The following is a 22,395-nucleotide window of genomic DNA, read 5'->3' as shown; positions in this document are numbered from 1 at the left end:
CCCACACAATAACCTCTGATATTGAATGTGCAATCTAGAACTTCAATTCCCAGTAAAAAAGAAAGTGTTGCACTTGCCCAGTGACGTCTACCAACACTTTGGAAGACACAAACCGAAGCACAAGTAAGCGCACCCGTTGGTTTAAATTTTAAGAAGTCAGATTGTGTTTGTACCTTCTCCTTGCCACAGAGGACTCATACGGCAAATAGGTTACTTTAACCAAAAACATTTTTTTTTTAAGTTTACAATAGACATTTGCTTTATTTATAAACAGATACAAGCAACCAAAACATTAAAAGGCACTTAGTATGCATGACTGACAACATCTTGAAGTGTAAAATATAAAAAATGGAAGTAAAAGGATACCATAAATGTTAATGCATATAGATGTATTTTTGAACTACTCTACTACATGCTATGGGCACTGAAAATAAGTTGTACAGTAATTGTATTATTACAAGGCAATATTGGTTTTTTTTAATCACTGGATAGCTCTTGTAAGCTTTGGCATGATAGATGTTGAGAATTGTCATAGACAAAATTTGAACAATTTTGTCTATCTATACACATTTCAACACAGCATTAAATTTGCCGGTATACATCATTATCGTTTCCTGTACATACAGTAGCTAGCGTGTTTTTGACACTAACATATTTTCTGAAACTAAGATCATTATATAAGCCTCAATATTAACATTTCTTCTGTTTAGTATGCATCTTAAATTCTAACAAACATCTAAAAACAATTCCATGAACTTATGAAATGTATGATGTATTATAACACTACCAAGAATTTGCAACAATGAAACCATCTTAAATAACAACCCTGAGAGCAATGCATAGACAGCTAATACATCAGGTGAGTGGTTACGACTTATATTACACATACACGATCCTATTGGAAAAGTAAAAAAAATTTACATTTACTCATGTTATAAGTAGTGTGTTGTGCAAGATAAGTTAAAGCTAAGACCTTGAAGGTGCAAAGTATCTTTCCTGTTAAAAAACCTAGAAATGTAAGTCTGACACACACGACTGTGCCAGTGTTGAAATGGCAGGTCCTAATACTCTTGTTGTAGGTCTACAGAGAAGTTCTGTATTCTTTCCACCATGAAGAAGCAGAGTGTTCCAGTGAAACCCAGGATGACCATAATGAGCAGTTGCCATGTCAACAGCAAGTAGCCACTGTAGAAGAAGGCAACTGCTGCAAAAATGGACTGGCAAAGGAAAGAAGAAAACAAAAACATGTTGAAAGTAAAACAAAGAGTAGACTTTATGTTACTACTCTGTCACAGTAATGTATGAATTGTGTCTTAGATTGTGAGTTCTTACAGAATACTAATGTAATAAAAGAATTGGTACATACAGCTATATAATAACAATAATGCATGTTTGTGTGGCTAAATAGACCAACACAAGAAGGCCTTCAATCGTCCTTCACTCTAGTTATTCTTACAGTATAACCACACAAGGGATACACTACCGGTCAAAAGTTTTAGAACACCTACTCATTCAAGGGTTTTTTATTTATTTTTACTATTTTCTACATTGTAGAATAATAGTGAAGACATCAAAACTATGAAATAACACATATGGTATCTTGTAGTAACCAAAAATGTATTAAACAAATCAAAATATATTTAATATTTGAGATTCTTCAAATAGCCACCCTTTTCCTTGGTGACAGCTTGGTACACTCTTGGCATTCTCTCAACCAGCTCACCTAGAATGCTTTTCCAACAGTCTTGAAGGAGTTCCTGTTGAAAAACCAATGATAGTTGGACTAGGCGCAAACCAGATGGGATGGTGTACTGCTGCAGAATGCTGTGGTAGCCATGCTGGTTAAGTGTGCCTTGAATTCTAAATAAGTCACAGACAGTGTAACCAGCAAAGCACCCCCACACCATAACATCTTCACCTCCATGCTTTACGATGGGAAATACACATGCGGAGATCATCTGTTCACCCACACCACGCCTCACAAAGACACGGCTGTTGGAACACCAAAAATCTCAAATTTGGACCAGACCAAAGGACAAATTCTCACTGGTCTAATGTCCATTGCTCATGTTTCTTGGCCCAAGCAAGTCTCTTCTTATTATTGGTGTCCTTTAGTAGTGGTTTCTTTGCAGCAATTCGACCATGAAGGCCTGATTCACAGTCTCCTCCGAATTGTTGATGTTGAGGTGTCTGTTACTTGAACTCTGAAGCATTTATTTGGGCTGCAATTTCTGAGGCTGGTAACTCTAATGAACTTATCCTTTGCAGCAGAGGTAACTCTGGGTCTTAAGTTCCTGTGGCGGTCCTCATGAGAGCCAGTTTCGTCATAGCGCTTGATGGTTTTTGCGATGGCAGTTGAAGCAACTTTCAAAGTTCTTGAAATGTTCCATATTGACTGACCTTCATGTCTTAAAGTAATGATGGACAGTCGTTTCTCTTTTGAGCTGTTCTTGCCATAATATGAACTTGGTCTTTTACCAAATAGGGCTATCTTCTGTATACCCCCCTACCTTGTCACAACACAACTGATTGGCTCAAACACATTAAGAAGGAAAGAAATTCCACAAATTAACTTTTAAGAAGGCAAACCTGTTCATTGAAATGCATTCCAGGTGACTACCTCATGAAGCTGGTTGAGAGTATGCCAAGTGTGTTGGTTACTAAACTCAGCAAAAAATAAATGGAATAATGTGTCCCTGAACAAAGGTGGGATCAAAATCAAAAGTAACAGTCAGTATCTGATGTGGCCACCAGCTGTATTAAGTACGGCAGTGCATCTCCTCCTCATGGACTGCACCAGATTTGCCAGTTCTTGCTGTGAGATGTTACCCCACTCTTCCACCAAGGCACCTGCAAGTTCCCGGACATTTCTGGGAGGAATGGCCCTAGCCCTCACCCTCTGATCCAACAGGTCCCAGACGTGCTCAATGGGATTGAGATCCGGGCTCTTTGCTGGCCATGGCAGAAACTGACATTCCTGTCTTGCAGGAAATCAAGCACAGAACGAGCAGTATGGCTGGTGGCATTGTCATGCTGGAGGGTCATGTCAGGATGAGCCTGCAGGAAGGGTACCACATGAGGGAGGATGTCTTCCCTGTAATGAACAGCGTTGAGATTGCCTGCAATGACAACAAGCTCAGTCCGATGATGCTGTGACACACCGCCCCAGACCATGACGGACCCTCCATCTCCAAATCGATCCCACTCCAGAGTACAGGCCTCGGTGTAACACTCATTCCTTCGACGATAAACGCGAATCCAACCATCACCCCTGGTGAGACAAAACCGCGACTCGTCAGTGAAGAGCACTTTTTGCCAGTCTTGTCTGGTCCAGCGACGGTGGGTTTGTGCCCATAGGTGACATTGTTGCCGGTGATGTCTGGTGAGGACCTGCCTTACAACAGGCCTACAAGCCCTCAGTCCGGCCTCTCTCAGCCTATTGCGGACCGTCTGAGCACTGATGGAGGGATTATGCATTCCTGGTGTAACTCGAGCAATTGTTGTTGTCATCCTGTGGCTGTCCCGCAGGTGGGATGTTCGGATGTACCGATCCTGTGCAGGTATTGTTACACGTGGTCTGCCACTGCAAGGATGATCAGCTGTCCGTCCTGTCTCCCTGTAGTGCTGTCTTAGGCATCTCACAGTACGGACATTACCAATTTATTTCCCAGGCCACATCTGCAGTCCTCATGTCTCCTTGCAGCATGCCTAAAGCATGTTCACACAGATGAGCAGGGACCATGGGCATCTTTCTTTTGATGTTTTACAGAGTCAGTAGAAAGGCCTCTTTAGTGTCCTAAGTTTTCATAAATGTGACCTTAATTGCCTACCGTCTGCAAGCTGTTAGTGTCTTAACAACCGCTCCACAGGTGCATGCTCATTAATTGTTTATGGTTCATTGAACAAGCATGGGAAACAGTGTTTAAACCCTTTACAATGAAGATCTGTGAAGTTATTTGCATTTTTACAAATTATCTTTGAAAGATAGCGTCCTGAAAACGGGACGTTTCTTTTTTTGCTGAGTTTACATGATTCCATACGTGTTATTTCATAGTTATGATGCCTTCACTATTATTCTACAATGTAGAAAATAGTGAAAATAAAATAAAAACTTGAATGAGTAGGTGTTCTAAAACTTTTGAACGGTAGTGTACATCAGCCTACGCATACCTAAACAACAGCCATAAGTTATTAATCAACTATACTGCAATGAACTACACTCAGCGCACCACAGTATCAGTAGCTGGTACATATGTTTTAGTAAACAATCAGCTGTATCAAGCTCTCTCGGGGGTTACCTGGATGAATTTGAAGATGGCAAAAGCAGGCGCGCTTTGCTCAGCATAAACACGCCCCAAGATGCTGTACAGTTGAGTGTTGAAACAGCTGTCACCGAGTCCAAGCAGGAAACTACACAGCAATGCGATGGAGATACTAGGAAACAGATATGAGACGCTCAGCTGTGAAGGGGTTACAACAGGTCGTTTTCAACTGACATGATTTCCGATTAATATAAAAACAATATACAGCCCTGCTTTTATTGTTTTGTTTTATATTAAAACAATACCTTGGTGTCAGATATGGCTTGTTCAGTGTGCTAGTTTTTAAAACCACAGGGGCATCATCTGGGATGTTGAGGTAGATCAAGTAGAAGGCGACAAAATGGACGACCATCCCCAGGAAGACCACAGATGTCCGCCTGAAGCGGTTATTCTTACATACTAGTCCAAAGACGCCTCCACCTGACAAATCACATCAGATTACTGTCAAACTAGTTCCTTGTTAGATTGTAACACCAACATAAGAGTGATGGGTAAAAGTTACACTGGGCAACACAAACCTACCAACTATCTCTCCGATCCCCACCACGATTCCAGAGATCCCAATCAAGCCTTTAGCTGCCGCTCCAAACTCTGTTGTTGCCCCGATACATGTCCCATACACACCACTGTAGAAAGATAGCTCCAGTCCTACGATGACAACACACTGCTAAAAACACTATTCCTCTGAGGGAAGTGTCTGGACTTTTGGTTGTGCAGTACAATCTACTTACCACTGTATGCCATGCAACAGCTCAGGAGCAATATGGTTTTGGTTTTGAGCAGTTGCAGGATCATCTCTGAAGAGAAGGAAACACACAAGGAATTGCTTTGGATGACTAACAGGATAGTAAACAGTGAAACAACATAAACAAGGTAACAGAGGTGTCCTTTAACCCAACGGAATAGATCAATGATTGATTGTATAATAACAAATGTGCCTGTGAAGCGACATTAACTTACTGAATTCTGACTTTGCATCTTGTACTGCCGAGTTTGCTCTTTGCTTATACCTGCCAAACATTAAGATGGAAAATGATCAAATTAGCAAGACAAACAATATTTATTTTCAATACTGTGATATTCAAATTCATAGCAGAATGAATAACCACCATTTAAAACAGAGACACCAACACAGTGCCATAGAGTCCCATTGGAATAAGGGTACAGTGAGAGAGTACTGTCAATTAATTAGGAAACTAACATCATGCGAGATGAGAGCAAAGGCTGGCCTTCCTCCTCGTTGAGCATCTCCTCCTCTGGTGGAAGAGTCTTTCTCAGAGCCAGGAAGCTGAGTGTTCCCAGCACTGAGGTAACCAGCAGACCTATAAAGATAGTCTTTCTGCTCCTATCTGAGAGGGACATCAAGAACAAAGGAAACAGTGTCAAACAGAGAACACACATCATTACTAAGTAGGGCAACAATATTGGAAGGACATATGAGTCATATCCTTAATGAAAACAAAGATGCAATTGCGAGTTCTCATTAATGTTAGCTCTATTTTCTCCATATTTTCCCATTGGATGATCTTCACATGCACATACCTGATATTATTCTTCTTCCATTCCAATCAAAATAAATGTAAAGATTGCCAAATAACATGCTGAAAAAGAAAACAATGTGTTACAATTACACCTTCTGCTCTAGGTCACCAAATAATGGAAAGGACTGGCATTATTATGTAGCCTACCATTAATATATACTATTAATATACCTGCACTGTAAAAGGGCCCAAAACATCCCTGTGTTCCTATTGATGGTGGAAGCATCGGAGTTCTCCACAAGGAAGTGTCCTTGAGCTGTCCAAAGCACTGATGAATGGGATACAAAGAGAAAGTGAGAGAGGCTGATTAGGAACTGCAGATGTAATGAATAGAGATGGTTGCTATTTGATGACATTTGAATTGATCAAAATGCATTATAGGGGAACTATTCAGGGATAATGTGTCTATTTTATTTGGCACAAACTAACATTATCAAACAATTCAGTTCATCTGCCCTAAGAATTCTCATTTAGCTCTCCCATTTGTAAAATGTTTGCTTTCCTTGCGATCAGAGATAATGAACATAAGCTCGGGATTTCCCTTTTATGTAAATCATTAACAAGCTCCATTTCAGACATCATAACCATGGTAACCTTTGTCCAAAGCTCAGCAACTGACAAGACAGACTCAATACTCTTTACCATGCATGCAGGTCATGTGCTCCTTCTTGATTTCATCTGCCATACCCATATTGATAACTGTTTATAACACTGTAATTACTATGGCATTTGATCTACTTACAATTTACAAATCATTATTCCGACAGCAAGAAAATGGGCACAACTCAGTTTACAAATGTGTTAGGAATTAATGGCATGCATAAGAGAATAGCAGACTCCAGAGGCATGTAGAGAATTGTGGATTGGATTAGGCATATGCACAAAGAGGTGAAATATACACTACGTGAGCAAAAGTATGTGGACACCTACTCGTCGAACATTTCATTCCAAAATCATGGGCATTAAAATGGAGTTGGTCCTTCCTTTGCTGCTATAACAGCCTCCACTCTTCTGGGAAGGCTTTCCACTAGATGTTGGGACATTGCTGCTGGGACTTGCTTCCATTCAGCCACAAGAGTGAGGTTGGGCGCAATTAGGCCTGGCTCACAGTCAGCATTCCAATTCATCCCAAAGGTGTTCAATGCGGTTGAGGTCAGGGCTCTGTGCAGGCCAGTCAAGTTCTTCCACACCGATCTCAACAAGCCATTTCTGTATGGACCTCACTTTGTGCACTGGGGAATTGTCATGCTGAAATAGGAAAGTGCCTCCCCCAAACTGTTGCCACAAAATTGGAGGCACAGAAATGTCCTTGTATGATGTAGTGTTGATTTCTCTTCAAGTAAAGGGTCTAGCCAGAAACATGAAAAACAGCCCCAGACCATTATTCCTCCTCCACCAAACTTTACACTATGCATTCGGGCAGGTAGTGTTCTCCCGGCATCCGCCAAACCCAGGTTCGTCCATCAGACTGTCATATGGTGACGTGTGATTAATCACTCCAGAGAACTCGTTTCCACTGCTCCAGAGTCCAATGGCAGCGAGCTTTACACCACTCCAGCTGACACTTGGCATTGCACATGGTGATCTTAGGCTTGTGTGCAGCTGCTCGGCCATGGAAACCCATTTCATGAAGCTCCCGACGAACAGTTATTGTGCTGATGTTGCTACCAGAGTTTGGAACTCGGTAGTGAGTGTTGCAAGCAAGGACAGATGATTTCTATGCACTACGTGCTTCAGCACTCAGCGGTCACGTTCTGTGAGCTTGTGTGTCCTACCACTTCACAGCTTAGCAGTTGTTTCTCCTAGACGTTTCCACTTCACAATAACAGCACTTACAGTTGACCAGGGCAACTCTAGCAGGGCAGAAATTTGATGAACTAACTTGTTGGAAAAGTGGCATCCTATGACGGTGCCACGTTGATAGTCACTGAGCTCTTCAGTAAGGTGATTCTATTGCCAATGCTTCGCAATGGAGACTGCATAGCTGTGTGCTCGATTTTATACACCTGTCAGCAACAGGTGTGGCTGAAATAGACAGATCTACTCATTTGAAGGTGTGTCCACATACAGTCCTTTGTAATATAGTGTATATGACTTTATACCAAACTGTCATGTAAATCATGACAGTTCAATGTAAAAACATATTTGTGCCAATATGTAATGATGTGAAGTATTCTGTAGATTCTGTAGTAATATTAACCAGATAGCAGAGGGAACAAAGGAGAGATCCCATAAACCGGACTTACTGGCTGCTCCTATGCCGATTAGTACTGAGGTGAAGTAAAAGGACCATGTTGATGGGGTGATGAATACAGCTACGTAACCACTATGGAAAAGAATGGAACCATAACAAACAACAGCACGTGACCTTGTTATAACTAGACAACTACTTCAGACAGAAATATCAATCAACTACTGACCTGCAAATAGAAAATGAATTGGTGGCGGGTAATTCCTTTAGAATTCTTGATACTCACCTGTAAAGAATTCCACTGAAAAACATTGTAAACTGTGGTCCAATTATTGCAACAACAGTTGGAGCTAACAAATTTGAAAACGAAAAAATTCCATAGATGATTCCAAGGCTGTTGTACAAGGACAGAAAGAAAACAGTAGAGGAAAAAGTTTAGTGTCTGGTATAAGGGTCAATGATTTTGAAAGATGCACATTATCTCCCCCACTCATTTCGCTGGGATAATGTGGTTTTCCAATATTTAGCCTATGGTAACACCATCCAACTCACCTGTGATAACCACTTCCAGTGAAGGTATCATTGTCCAGGCTTTTAACTATGGTTTGCTTTAAAATAGAGGAGAAATGGGATATTAATGTGAATCATATGAACATAGAAAATATGTTCTCAAATATTGCTGCCACCACTACCAATGTGCCCTGTGGAGATTGACCTTTACATTTATTAATTTGAGTAATTCCTTTGGCATGACAATCTATTGACTGATGAAGAAATTGGAAACACAAGATGCGCCTGACCCAGGACTCCAACAATGCACCAGTGACAAGGCTGCTGAGGACATCATGTGAGCTGGAAGATGCACAGGAAAATAAACTGATGCAATTTATCATGGGGTAAAAGTTCTTAAACTTGAGAGTCAAAGGCAATGGACTTGAAAAAAGCAAAGCATGACTGCAAAATGACAACAATTCAAATCAAATTTTATTGGTCGCATTCACATATTTAGCAGATGTTATTGCGGGTGTTAAGAAATGCTTGCGTTGCTAACTCCAGCAGTGCAGTAATACCTAACATTTCACACAGATTTTAAAGTAACAGAATGGAATTATATATAATATATAAATATTGATGTACCATGAATGATAAACAATTATAACATGTCTAATGTAACCACTTTTAAGATATCAAACAGCTACCAAAATTAGATAGCAGTTGTCAATGGGTAACTGTCCATTGTCTCAAGTGAAATTGACTATTTAGCAAACAAAACAACTGATCAGTCAATATATTACAAACATGTCAAATGACAACAGATATTATATTTCTGATTAATTCGAGTATGTAGCCTACATGACATGTAATTTGAAGGGGAGAGGTCAAACAGCTGTCAATTTCAGATAAATTAGCTAGTTAGGAAGTTGCTGGTATCTGAAATATCATTGGGTAGGTGTGAATTTTCTCCAGTGATATTGACTCTAGCAAACAAAACAAATTACCAGTCAATATAGTTTGCCTAGGCAACGACTTCAGCTTAGGTCACACAAGTGAAAGTGTGTTCTTTGACTTACTTCAATGTTTCCACAGGTGGTGAAAGCAGTGAAAATGAACAGAAATCCTAGTCCCAGAATGACAACGTTGTAAATCCTGAGGTCTGCCATGATTATATTATTCTTGCACCACCTCTTGGTAGATGTCCCAGGTCGCTACACAGCACTCAATGCAATGAGATAAGATTATTCCAACAGTTACACTTGCGTCGACCAGACATTTCTGAGATGGCTAAGCAAATACAAAAAGCATAGAATCGAGTTAGAGACACCCACGCCTTTGTTGGACAAGCACTTTTCGGCTACTCTTCTTCAAAAGTCCATAAGGTAACTTTTTTTCCGCACGCTCTCTCTGTCAATAAGTTATTAGCACGAGCCAATTCAGCATAACCCTACCATTAGCACATTTGGTAGATTGTTGTAGTTAGTAGGCTATGTATCTAATAGCTAGCTAGCGAAGTTTCTCGTGATCGCATATAATACGACCAAGCTTTATGTCGTTGTTGTGGTGGGGACAAATGCCAAATGACTTTCTTTTGAAACCAAGCAAACAGTTGAGATTTATCAAACGCTTTACAGGCAATGGAAGCCCCATAGGACCAATACACGTCAGCGCGTTCGTTTCCCAGCAGTCTCACTTCATATTGTACACAATCATCATGGCGACCCAGGATGGTAGGTATTGAAAAACATATAATGCTATGCTTGCCACATATCTATGCGGTGCAATTGATCAATTTTCAAATCATTAATTTAGGAATTTAATCGTAATTCTGGTGTTGGTGCAAATTGAACATGTCAATTGGATTTGAAATCATATTTTCTTCATAATCCAAGGTTCGCCCGGTTATCCTGGTCACTGGCTAGCTGCTAGCTAACCATATTTAGCTAGATAACGTTAGCTCTTTCGTTTTTGTTACATAGCCAAAATAACTAGAGCTACTGTTACATAAGTTGTAATTTGATTCTAGAAACCTAGGACAAGTGTAATAGTTGTAGCTATCGCTATGTTATTTTGTAGCAATCAACCATAGCTATATTAGGCATTTATAAGCTAGCAAGTTATGTTAACTAGCTAGCCAACTCTTATCTGACTGCAAATGTAGCTTGGATGTGTCAGCTAACTTAGCTAGCATGACTAGGTAGCTAGCAAGTTAGCGCTATTTGCAAATAAACTACAGTAGCTCGCTAACAGCCATGTGAGATGTCAGATTTAGCTAACGTAGCTAAACGACCCACAGAATACCAAATAGGTCAACCAGCCAGTTGCTTGCAGCTGCTTTGTCATAACAAACGAGCTGCATGAAGCCATACTTGCTAGTTATTACTTGGCTGAGAAGACCTAATGTGACAAACTATTCCCAAACATTGAGTTTTGACCAACTCTATGGTGTTGACATAGCTGTGCATGGCTGATCATTCTTGTGGAGTTGAGAATTCTCAGCTAAGCTATGCCTTTCATAGGAAATGAAGAAGTCGTAATGGAAACTGAAGCCACGTTGAAAGAGCCACAACCACTGTGTGAAAATGTTGGCAAAGGGAATGCTGAAGTATCGGAAACTGTGTCTCGGACAGATAATGCCGGGGAAAGCTCTTCAACTCAGGACCCTACTGTCAGCAATGGAGATGACAGCGATGAAGGAAAGGAGATGGTGGATCTAAAGATTATTTGGAACAAGAATAAGTATGATCTCAAAATTCCTTTAGATGGTACTGGAGCCAAACTGAAAGAGCGAATCCATTCACTCACTGGTAAGTAGTAGTTTAGGCTTGCGTACTAACTACTTGGATATGTATAACAGTCAGTGTTGATTAATGTCTCTCAACCACTCTCTCTTTTTCTCTCCCTCTATGTTAATAGGTCTTCCACCTGCTATGCAGAAAGTGATGTACAAGGGACTGCTACCAGAAGATAAGACGCTACGTGAAATTAAAGTTACAAATGGTGCAAAAATAATGGTGGTTGGATCTACAATAAATGATGTACTAGCTGTAAATACTCCAAAAGAGGTTATTCAGCAGGAAGTTAAAGCTGAAGAAAACAAAAAGGAACCTTTGTGTCGGCAAAAAGTAGGACTTTTCAACGTCTTTTGATTTTCAAATTTGTAAATTAACTACTTTGCCCAAGGTATGGTCACAGGTTATGATATTTTTTATTCAACTGTGAACTTAAAATAATAATGTATTTCATTTCAGCAACACAGAAAGGTGTTGGACAAAGGCAAACCAGAGGACATAATGCCATCTGTTAAAGGAACAAAGGTGAGTATTTTCAACAAAACCCTAATGATGGTTGGGAAAGTATGCTTTTAATGGTTGTTTTACACTGAGTATACCAAGCATTAGGAACACCTTCTTAATATTGTTGCAGCCCCCTGTCCCTTGCCCCCAAAATGGCCTCAATTCTTTGGGGCATGGACTCTACAAGGTGTCCACAGGGATGCTGGCCCATGTTGACTCCAATGGTTCCCACAGTTGTGTCAAGTTGGCTGGATGTCCTTTGGGTAGTGGAATATTCTTGATACACATGTTGAAACTGAGTGAAAAACCCAGCAGCGTTGCAGTTCTTTACACAAACCGGTGCGCCTGGCACCTACTACCATATCCCATTCAAAGGCACTTAAATCTTTTGTCTTGCCTATTCACCCTCTGAATGGCACACATACACAATCCATTTCTCAATTGTCTCAAGGCATAAAAATCCTTCTTTAACCTGTCTCCTCCCTTTCATCTACACTGAATGAAGTGGATTTAACAAGTGACATCATTAAGGGATCATAGCTTTCACCTGGATTCACCTGGTCAGTCTATGTCATGGAAAAAGCAGGTATTCCTAATGTTTTGTATACTCATTGTATATTGCCCTGTTTATGTATTTTTCTCACAGATATTTCCACTGGAACACTGTATCACGGTCAGGAGCTTGGAGATGGGTCGTTGTGAATTACTTCCTTGTTCTTCCACTAATGACCAGCAAGTGATCTCTCATTTGTTACACAGGAACGCTTACCAACAGTGCCTTTAGCCGGAATGTACAACAAATCTGGTGGAAAAGTTCGTCTCACCTTCAAACTGGAACAAGATCAACTGTGGATTGGAACTAAGGGTGAGATGACCCCCTGGTTTAATTGGATTGTGTATAAGGAAAAAGTGTTATGGCACTCACCCTTATCTGTGTATATTCTCCTACAGAGAGGACAGAGAAAATCCCAATGGGCTCCATCAAACATGTGGTGACTGAACCCATTGAAGGCCATGAGGATTATCACATGATGGTAACACGTTTCCTTACTACAAACTGCACAAGCCAGATTGATAGTTGATGTAATGTATGTTTTTTTCCATAAACACATACATTACTTAGTATTTTGTCAAAAGTAGCTATCTTACTGTCATTTATGGTGCAATTAATTTTCTATCATTCACTTTCCTAGGCATTTCAGTTGGGTCCAACAGAAGCCTCTCAGTATTGGGTCTACTGGGTGCCAGTTCAGTTTGTTGATGCAATCAAAGACACAGTCCTTGGAAAGTGGCAGTATTTCTAATGTGCCTCTATTATTGACAGTGAAAAACTGTGATCTAGAACAGGAACATGAAAATGGGGATCTGGAGACGACAAGAAGTCCTAAGGAACTTAACATTGAAGCATATTAGAGAAGCAAACTGAAGGATGCCAATGGACTAATCATATTATTTGGGGTTTCAAGTGCACTATGAGGCATCATCATATTCTTCAGCCCAGTTCATCATTCATTTTTTGGAGCAAACCCAAGGGAAAACAATAAAACTAAATGTACAGAGATTGCTGATGCATTTCTCAGTTATTCTTAAAGTAATAAAATGTATTTAAGGGGAAAAAAAGAAAAAAGCTGGACTAGTATGTGGTAGCCTATGTTTATTTATTCTATGGATCAACACAAGCAAACTTCCCAAAGTTGAATACAGTTTCTAATGGTCTCAAGATATTGGTTTACTTGTAGTCATGATAAATGTTCATGTTAACAGAAATTATTTAAACATCTAATGGAATTTAAGAAGATTCCCTCAGCAGAAGTAGATCACTATATAACTTAAAGTAGTAAGAAACTTACTTATGTAAGTTTTGCTATTTACAATCATCAATTATAGTTGAGGGGGGATTTCTGTTGATTATTTAAAAAGAAGAGTGGGCACTGGTATGGTGTGGAATAGTCTCACAGATGATTCAGAATATGTTTCTATTCAGCATCGGGCCAGACATTGAGCATTACTGCAATCCAGTGTCATGCTATCATGAGACCTCTGTCACATGCAAAGGGAATTAGTATAATCACATGGTTTAGATCAGGGATGGGCAACTGATGGGGGCCACAAAAAATCTGAACTCATCATGAGGGGCCGCAGTTGCTCGTGATTCCCATCACCACATTAGCAGCCTCCCTCTTGCCAGCGGATATGTCATTTTGCTTTAGTTTATTTAGTACAGTTCTACACATTTTGCCATGGGGTATAGAGAAAATGTTGCTTTTTTAAAGCAAGTTTGCTGCAATTCTACACATTTTGTCATGTTTCAGAGACAAGATCTTGCAATTATATAACACGTTTTAATATAATTCAACAAATTTTGCAATGGGGCAAAGAGGAAAACTTGCTGTTTTACAGCTAATTTCCTCTAATTCTACACATTTTGCCATAGGGTGGACAGAGAGAAATGTTTTTTAAATTATATCTGAGTATGGGGGCCTCCCGGACGGTAAATCGACCATGATTACTAAGTTTAGATAATGTAGCTGGCCGCTAGACTAATTTACCAATCTAAAAAATGTTAGCTGAAATGGGCTATGTGAGTGACTATCAGTGACTGACATAACAAGAGAAAAACTGCTAATGCTCAACCAAATTTTGAAATTGCACCTTGTGTATTCTACTATTCTAGCTTGCAACAGCAACTTGAGACACCCACTGAGTTAAAGATAAAAAATACATTTGATCCGAGGGCCCATCCCTGGTTTAGATGCACTATGCTGTTCCTACAGGAGAGGGCCACAATGTCACACTTTTACATTTCTTGTTCATTGCAATATCAACTGCCGTGGGTATAATTTTTCAGAAATGCAAAGGCCTTAATGTGTTTATATACAGATAAGAACCAGTAACTGCAACATTCAAATACATTTTATTTAAAAGTATTTAATAAATATACAAACACTGAAAAGCATATGAAGTCCAAGTTTGCTTTGCAAATTTCCAAAGCCTAAAAATGTATTTTTTCAAATCTGCAAAAAATATACAGACACTTCAAAAGCAAATAACTGAAATAAGTTCTTTGGGACTGACGTTGTAGTGATATTAACTGGTTATACCTTTGCCAGTAATAAGGTCATCAACTGAGCAGATACTGAACTAAATGTCAATTAAGCAACCAGCTTATAAGAGCATATCAGTGTTGTCTGGCATTAAAAAAACATATCATATTGCAACCATCTCTTAGAGTTGTCAGAGAACCGTCAATTTAAACATTGTACTTGACATACTTACAATTATGAATGTTATAATGATAATATTACAATGGTTACAGTTGTTATTATAATACTTCCGTTTCCAGTCTATGAATAATAAGTATTTTTTATTGACATCGACATGGCTAGAGAAAGATTAACGAGTAGAGTATCTTTAAAATGGTGTATAATACTTGAATTTTAATTTTGAGATTATTTTGTTTTGAATTTCGCGCCGTGCTATCTCACTGGTTGTCCAACCAATCCCGTTAACGGGATTTTATCTCGAAGGGGTCCTCAAGAGGTTTGAGATCATCAACTTAGAAAAATGTTAAGAAAGTCACACAATCTATAATATTCCTAGATGTTCTGTCTATTACATGACTGAACCAATGTTTTGGCACAGAGTGCCTTCAGCAGTGTCATAAATGTTCAGTCATACAATTAAATAAAAACTAGGCTTTATAGAGTGTGCACATGTCTTTATTTTTGGCCTTGTGTTTGTTTCGTATAAATATACCCTAGCCTAGAGAGAAAAGAGATGCTGTGTTGTTGGATCAATATTTACATCATTTTATTTACATATTACAAATTCATTATCATTTTATTGTATCATACTGTATTCACAGAGTGTACAAAACATTAGGAACACCGCCCTAATATTAAGTTGCACCCCCTTTCGCCCTCAGAATAGCCTCAATTCGTCGGGGCATGGACTCTACAAGGTGTTGAAAGCGTTCCATAGGGATGTTGGCCCATTTTGACTCCAATGCTTCCCACAGTTGTGTCAAGTTAGCTGGATGTCCTTTCGGTGGTGGACCATTCTTGATTCAATACGTACCGGAAACTGTTGAGCATGAAAAACCCAGCAGCGTTGCAGTTCTTGACAAACTCAAACCGGTGCCTGGCACCTACTACAATACCCCATTCAAAGGCACTTAAATATTTTGTCTTGCCCACCCTCTGAATGGCACACATACACAATCCATGTCTCAATTGTCTTAAGGCTTAAAAATACTTCCTTAACATGTCTCCTCCCCTTCCTCTACGCTGATTGAAGGGGATTTAACAAGTGACATCAATAAGGGATCATAGCTTTCACCTGGATTCACCTGGTCAGTCTATGTCATGGAAAATGCAGGTGTTCATAATGTTTTGTACACTCAGTGTACACGTATGCAAAAACATGTACAGGAACAATTACTTTTTGAATCCTTTTGTCAGTTTATTTATCCAGATTTGTATAACTTTTATTGGTATAGCTTGTTTGTCAACTTTGGTTGTCCTTAAATCCAAGTGAAATCTCATCTTAATCTGTGTTTTATGTTGGGTTGTTTGTTGTGCACACCCTTCCCCACCCTTTTTGAGATATGTTTCTAGTGGGTGTCTCATATCTCACTCACTTATCCATTCTCGCTCAGTGGTACTTCACATCGTCAGCCAGTTAGGTCAGGGGAGCCCTTCATTGTGCTTTTACTATTGTGAGTCTGATACAAATGTTTATTAAAAACTTAAAGGATTCAGTTTTCACTTTGCACATGATGAATAGATGGATGAACATAAGGATTTATTCTTGAAAGAGATTAGTTCTGCCAAATTATTGTATGCCATTTATTTTGGACAGATTTTCCATACCTATAATAGTGTTTCATATTAGCTGTAACTGATAGTCAAAGGCTTTTCCCCTGGATATGATTAATGAGAATACATGCCTGGGGATAGATGGAGTTACCCTGTCTTTACAGTGAACTCTTATTACTGTCATCTTTATATAGGAATACTTAAAATCATTTTTGGTCTCAGGAAATTGTCTTTTAATTGTTAAATAACCTTTAGACAAAGTTTTGGTTACTTGTTTGTTTTCGAACACACACAAGATGCCCTTGAAAACAGATGACTGTTTTAGAGGCTGCATGGGTGGCATTGTGCTGTTATCACAACAGGTGACCAAACTATCGCTAAGTGGGTGAAAAGGGAAAGGAAAAAGACAATGAGAATAGAAATAGCTAACAAACCATCTTTTCAGTGACTTGCCCAAATCAAGAGATTCTCATGTAAGATCTATGTCAATATTTAGCATCAAATCAGTACAACACTTTAACATGAATATAATCTCTGTAAAGTGTCCGTTTTATTACGGCTTTTTGAATCTCTCTGCCCCTCTATCATTAGTTGTGGTATAGTATGGGAAGAAACAAGGTGGATTAGGTGTGAATCTGTTGTAACTTTATCATGACTGTCTTTTTACATAAAGGTAGTTCTTGGATGAACCAATGACTTGTGGTGCCAAAATGAGACATCATGGATATTGTCTTGCCCTCACCTTAGCTGTCCTGAGATCAGGTGGGTAAACGTCCTTCTCCTCCATTGTTAACTTTGTTCTTAATTGATCTAAAACATGCATATGAGACTTTTTCTGACACCCTTAACATCAGAATAAAAGGCTGGCACTCAATGTTACACTTAAAACAGAGCCATGTTGCCTACTGTTTCATGCATTCATTTGAATGTTCTGTTTATTTTAGGTTTCTTCACCATTGGGTCAGCCCAGGTAACATACATTATTATCTAGACTCAATAACAGAATTTTCAAGATCTTAAACAGTTGGCAATGGAAAAATACACTAGCTTTTGTTCCTAAAAATAAAAACAGGTTTTGCTAAGAGCCTCTCAAATGATGAATAATGGGATCAGTTGTCGAGAATGTGCTTATTGTGGTGTACTTAGTCATCGAAAACCATTCTGACATTTTGATTAAATCCATGTGATAATGTCAATATGTTTCAAGCTATGCTAATATCACAATTTCTTTTTTTATGCAAGTGTATTACATTGTGCGATGGGGGAAATAGGTAAGTTAAATAAAATTGGGTATGATTCTTGTTTCATTGCCACTGTGGTCATGTAACACTGATTAGACAGGGGGCTAAGAGATTGACTTAACTTGCAATCTATTTCATCACTAGCACCCATGGAAACTCCACCGGTGGAATGTGTAACAGGACTGAGGGTTGGTGTGATCTTTGAGTTTCCACCCTAAATGTTACACTTCAATGTAAATCCCCAAATACCTCACTGAAAATTGCTAAACAAGAGATTCATATTTGCATCTCTGTATCTATATATTTTTTAGTTTTCAAATGCTACATTTGACAGCTTCCTAAACTGTGCTGAGCTGAGGAGGATTAACGACACCCAGGAGCACATTGACAGGCTCAAAGAAGTTATGGACGTGGCCTTTCAATTCTACTCAGACTCCTTCATGGTACAGTACAACAAGAGAGAGACATTTGATCAACAGTTTCAGGGGGAAATTGACCTAATACCTTGAATGTGTTATGAAAGCATGAAGTGGACTTTGTGCTTTATGTTGACATCACTGTTATTTCCCATACAGAGGTTGAGCAGGGATCTGCAGCCCATCCTGGAGCTGATCAAGGGGCTCAGCTTCAATGCCTCTAAGCCCAGGTTCCACGACGTCAACTTCACCAGAGTGTGGTTCCAGCTCAAGCTCAGGCCACGCCTGGCCTCTGTCACCGAAAGCCTCCTCGCCTGTCTCAGCACCAGCGACTTCACCTGCCAGAAGCTCAACTCCCCACATGTTTTGGTCCCATACCTACGGGGCTCTAACAGCGTGAAGCAAACCCATGTACATGCACAGACACTGTGTGTGACTGTGTGGGAGCGAATTCTTGCATCTCACTCATCATCTGCAGTGCTGCTAGTGGCAACATCATTTTTCTGAGTCTACCTTTAACATAAAAATGTTCTTGCACTGGGGACTTCCAATTCCAAAATCCTTTTAAATTGTATTGACTTCATGATGACATGTCTTCCCCTGTCACAGGTATCCCATGCAGCAGAAAACCTGGCTGTGATCCTGAGATGTGTGCCCCATTCCAACCTGAGCCTCACTGGAGAAAATCTGAAACTATTGGTCACAGAGCTATCCAAGACACTGACAGGGCCACACACGATGGTAAGAATATCAGAGATTCAATTAAAGTCAAGACAAATGTCATGTTACTATGAAATTTGACTTATATTGTTAAATCCTTCCCTTTTAGAATGACAGTTCGGGTTGGCCCAACCTCACAGACTTGTTTGGCCAGCTTCCGACAGATGGCTTCAGTGCTGAGAACCTTGGTGATGAGAACTTCATCCGCTTCTGGTTCCTGATCAGACTGCAGCCCCTCCTACCTTCAGTGTCAGAGGAGTACCTATCCTGCCTCAGCACTAGAGACTTCAGCTGTCAAGCCTACCAAGCCCTGTATGTACAACACAAAGACAACTACAAATGCATTTTTCAGTTCATAGACATATATAGAAATGTTACATACAGTGAGGGAAAAAAGTATTTGATCCCCTGCTGATTTTGTACATTTGCCCACTGACAAAGAAATTAGCAGTCTATCATTTTAATGGTAGGTTTATTTGAACAGTGAGAGACAGAATAACAACAACAAAAAATCCAGAAGAACGCATGTCAAAAATGTTATAAAATGATTTGCATTTTAATGAGCTATTGTCACAGAATAAGTCGTACTCATCGTTGAAAATGTCATACATGAGAGAGAAGGACCAAGGCGCAGCGGAAGTGTGGACACTCATGTTTCTTTAATTAACAAAACAGTACTCACGACAGCAAACAGTTTTGCAGGCTCACAAAGCAAGTGCAAAAACAATTCCCCACAACCCCAAAGACAAACACACACACCTATATAGGACTTCCAATCAAAGGCAACTATACACCTGCCTTCAATTGGAAGTCCCAATCATCAACCCAACATTAAACAAACACAAACCCCCTGCCACATCTTGACCTAGACTAAGCAATACGCCCTCTGCTGGTCAGGACGTGACAGCTATGGACAGACAAAGACAGCTTTTGATCTACACTGATTTCATTGAGCCCTTCTTGAAGCGCAATAACACTGAAGGTACATTTAAATAATTCTGTAATATCAATGATACCTGAAAATGTAATTTTACTAAGCATGGCGAAGACAAAGGAATTGTAATCAGTTAGGATAGAAAGACTGCTATTTTTCTCCAACCTTTGAAAATATTTTTTATTATTTCAGACCCCAACTGTGTCAACCACTCAAACAACAGCGCTGACTGGCTTAAAAGTACTTTGGGCTATTTGTTGGTTTTGCGCCCCTAGAAGAACTCAAACGACTGCATGGAAACTTCTCAGTTGTTGGTACTAGTTCATGATTTTGACCTTTTGAACTTACTGATTCATCCGATAGTCATTTGTAACCAGTTTGAATCCATGTTCTTATTCCACTGTGTAGGTGGATGTCCTGCCTATGCTGAGCCCCAGGCAGCTGGGGGAGGTGGCCTCCACCCCTGGTCAGCTCAGAAACCCTGGAGATGTCCATGATACTGATTCATGTGCTTCCCAGAGATCTGGGCGAGTTCTTTGACATCGTTTCTCCAGCTGTTGAGGTATGGATGAGTGATATCCATGGTCAATTCTTATACCACTGCCTTATTTCCTATATACCTTTGCTTAGTACAATCACCTCATGTGTTTCTGTCCTTCAGGGTCTTCACCTTCCGGTGGATGTGTGTCAGGTGCTGCTCCAGCAGGTGTTTGACAATGCCAACCTATCAGATCCCTCCATCAAAGACCCTGAGGTGCTGGTGTGGTTGGGCCAGAGACTCCGCCCACTTTTACCCAACCTAAGAGAGGAGCATGTGGCCCCCCTCTTCAACATCGTCAGACACAGAGACTGCAACACCAGCCAAGGAATGTAAGATCAGCACAGTGTATTATAGAAACACTAATAATTTCCAATAATGTGATGCATGTTTGCAACTGACCTTCGTGTACAGTACATTTACATTTACATTTAAGTCATTTAGCAGACGCTCTTATCCAGAGCGACTTACAGTACATTACTGCTCTTAGTTGTGCTTGACAATGCATATCAATGGGTGCTCTTTCTGGTTTCTGTCATCTACAGAGTGGCGTTGTTGAACTCTATCCTACCATCACTGTCCAACGGCACACAGGCTGCTGTCCAGTATCAAATAATCATGTCTCTCAGAGGTATTCACATGGTCATCATCTCCAGTGGTGTGAAGTAATTAAGTAAAAATACTTGAAAGTACTACTTAAGTTGTTTTTTGGGGTAACTGTACTTTACTTTTACTTCACTATATTTCTAAGGAAAATTATGTACTTTTTTATGTCATCATATCATGCAAAACTCATCATACCAGCTGTATGTTTGCCTGCTTGAACGGCAATAGCTCAGATGCACATGAAACATGAAATGACCCCAGGAATGAATAAACAAAGTTCAAGAGATGCAGAAAAATGATCTAACATTTAAAATGGGTGAATCTTTCCAGACAGCTGGATGATACAACAACATATTACAATCGTAGCAAGTACATCTTTCCTCAACAAAGTACGAGTTACCAGTAACAGTAGTAGTATCTCACTTTACTTCTCATGACCCTTCTCTCTATAATTCTCCCTAAATGCATGATAATATAGAATAATGGGTTTTATATACCATGGTCTGAGGGCTGCAGTTTTGGGCTTAATGCTGGACCAAATGAGGAACGAGTTAATTTACAGTATCTCATTGTTCGCAGAATCAACTCCACTACGTTGCTATAGGAACAACAGCTTCTTCATATTCCTGAGACAATCCTTCCTCAACTTTACATTCCCAAAGTTGACCAACTTCCTCTCCCTTATTCCACCACAGCTGGAATATGAGGTACAGTACATTGAACTTGTTTCAGCTGCACTTCAACTTTTGGAAAGTGTGTTCTGGTCTAGAGCCACTGTGTATCTTATGCTATCTGTGTTTCCAGCTGCTCAACACCATGCATCCCTCAGAGCTCGGCACCTTCCTCAGGAAGCCAGAGGTGGTGGACAACAAGACTAAGCTCTGCACAATCTTCCGAAACTACAAAGAAACTCCAGAATTGTGGTCACCATTTTCAAGCACTCACTGAGTATCTCTTTTTTAGGATTTACTGAAAGAAAAAGCTCTGTTAAATGGTGCATTCTCTCAGTCCTTTGACTTTGATCATTATCTGTCTGTAGGAGAATCTTCCGGATGACGTGAAGTGTCCAGTCCTGCCCTGCGTCTGGCCTTTGGCTCTGGCCACTGATGACAAGGCTGAGGTTGACCGCTGGTTTGACAACAGACTGAGGAACTACCTGAAACCTGGTCCAGTCCTCTGACACACTCCACGCCTCCTGCTTACCCTTCAGGAGACTGTAAGCTACCACACTGGAAATACCTTACATTTGCTGATGCTATTACACAGAAATATCTACAT

General features: G+C 39.9%; 3 protein-coding genes across 3 annotated transcripts; 2 read left to right on the top strand and 1 right to left on the bottom strand.

Moving 5' to 3' along the window:
* Window positions 1-210: 210 nt before the first annotated feature.
* On the bottom strand, window positions 211-10,169 carry LOC115171174 (UNC93-like protein MFSD11). Its single transcript, XM_029727741.1, has 14 exons — window positions 9,881-10,169; window positions 9,626-9,760; window positions 8,607-8,662; window positions 8,341-8,448; window positions 8,110-8,189; window positions 6,035-6,131; window positions 5,865-5,923; window positions 5,524-5,671; window positions 5,283-5,332; window positions 5,054-5,119; window positions 4,845-4,970; window positions 4,568-4,742; window positions 4,299-4,434; window positions 211-1,217 (listed from the first exon to the last, which is right to left on the bottom strand). The coding sequence occupies exons 2-14, from the start codon at window positions 9,713-9,715 to the stop codon at window positions 1,062-1,064; spliced, it is 1,347 nt and encodes a 448-aa protein (XP_029583601.1). The 5' UTR covers window positions 9,716-9,760; window positions 9,881-10,169; the 3' UTR covers window positions 211-1,061.
* LOC115171175 (ubiquitin domain-containing protein UBFD1-like) lies at window positions 9,842-13,406 on the top strand. Its single transcript, XM_029727743.1, has 8 exons — window positions 9,842-9,931; window positions 10,184-10,279; window positions 11,069-11,356; window positions 11,466-11,674; window positions 11,801-11,866; window positions 12,605-12,710; window positions 12,797-12,879; window positions 13,039-13,406. Exons 2-8 carry the CDS (start codon window positions 10,264-10,266, stop codon window positions 13,147-13,149), a joined length of 879 nt encoding a protein of 292 aa, XP_029583603.1. The 5' UTR covers window positions 9,842-9,931; window positions 10,184-10,263; the 3' UTR covers window positions 13,150-13,406.
* A 7,054-nt stretch (window positions 13,407-20,460) lies between these two features.
* LOC115170672 (uncharacterized) lies at window positions 20,461-22,297 on the top strand. Its single transcript, XM_029726917.1, has 5 exons — window positions 20,461-20,843; window positions 21,057-21,176; window positions 21,722-21,824; window positions 21,922-21,978; window positions 22,157-22,297. Exons 1-5 carry the CDS (start codon window positions 20,461-20,463, stop codon window positions 22,295-22,297), a joined length of 804 nt encoding a protein of 267 aa, XP_029582777.1.
* Window positions 22,298-22,395: the final 98 nt, after the last annotated feature.

This window comes from Salmo trutta, chromosome 32 (genome assembly GCF_901001165.1).
Source record: "Salmo trutta chromosome 32, fSalTru1.1, whole genome shotgun sequence".
NCBI lineage: Eukaryota > Metazoa > Chordata > Actinopteri > Salmoniformes > Salmonidae > Salmo > Salmo trutta.
Note: the sequence above shows the minus strand (reverse complement) of the source record. Positions and strands in the feature narration are given on the sequence as shown.

What these genes read in the sequence shown, in the direction of transcription:
- LOC115171175 (XM_029727743.1), top strand. An exon ending in GCGAATCCATTCACTCACTG is followed by an intron (nt 11,357 to 11,465) that starts GTAAGTAGTAGT and finishes CTATGTTAATAG; the next exon opens with GTCTTCCACCTGCTATGCAG. An exon ending in ACTGTGGATTGGAACTAAGG is followed by an intron (nt 12,711 to 12,796) that starts GTGAGATGACCC and finishes ATTCTCCTACAG; the next exon opens with AGAGGACAGAGAAAATCCCA.
- LOC115170672 (XM_029726917.1), top strand. Translation starts at nt 20,461, where the DNA reads ATGTCCATGATACTGATTCATGTGCTTCCCAGAGATCTGGGCGAGTTC. An exon ending in TGCAACACCAGCCAAGGAAT is followed by an intron (nt 20,844 to 21,056) that starts GTAAGATCAGCA and finishes TGTCATCTACAG; the next exon opens with AGTGGCGTTGTTGAACTCTA. An exon ending in TCCTCAGGAAGCCAGAGGTG is followed by an intron (nt 21,979 to 22,156) that starts GTGGACAACAAG and finishes ATCTGTCTGTAG; the next exon opens with GAGAATCTTCCGGATGACGT.
- LOC115171174 (XM_029727741.1), bottom strand. Translation starts at nt 9,715, where the DNA reads ATGGCAGACCTCAGGATTTACAACGTTGTCATTCTGGGACTAGGATTT. An exon ending in TGGGCCCTTTTACAGTGCAG is followed by an intron (nt 5,924 to 6,034) that starts GTATATTAATAG and finishes TTTCTTTTTCAG; the next exon opens with CATGTTATTTGGCAATCTTT. An exon ending in GGGGATCGGAGAGATAGTTG is followed by an intron (nt 4,743 to 4,844) that starts GTAGGTTTGTGT and finishes GTGATTTGTCAG; the next exon opens with GTGGAGGCGTCTTTGGACTA.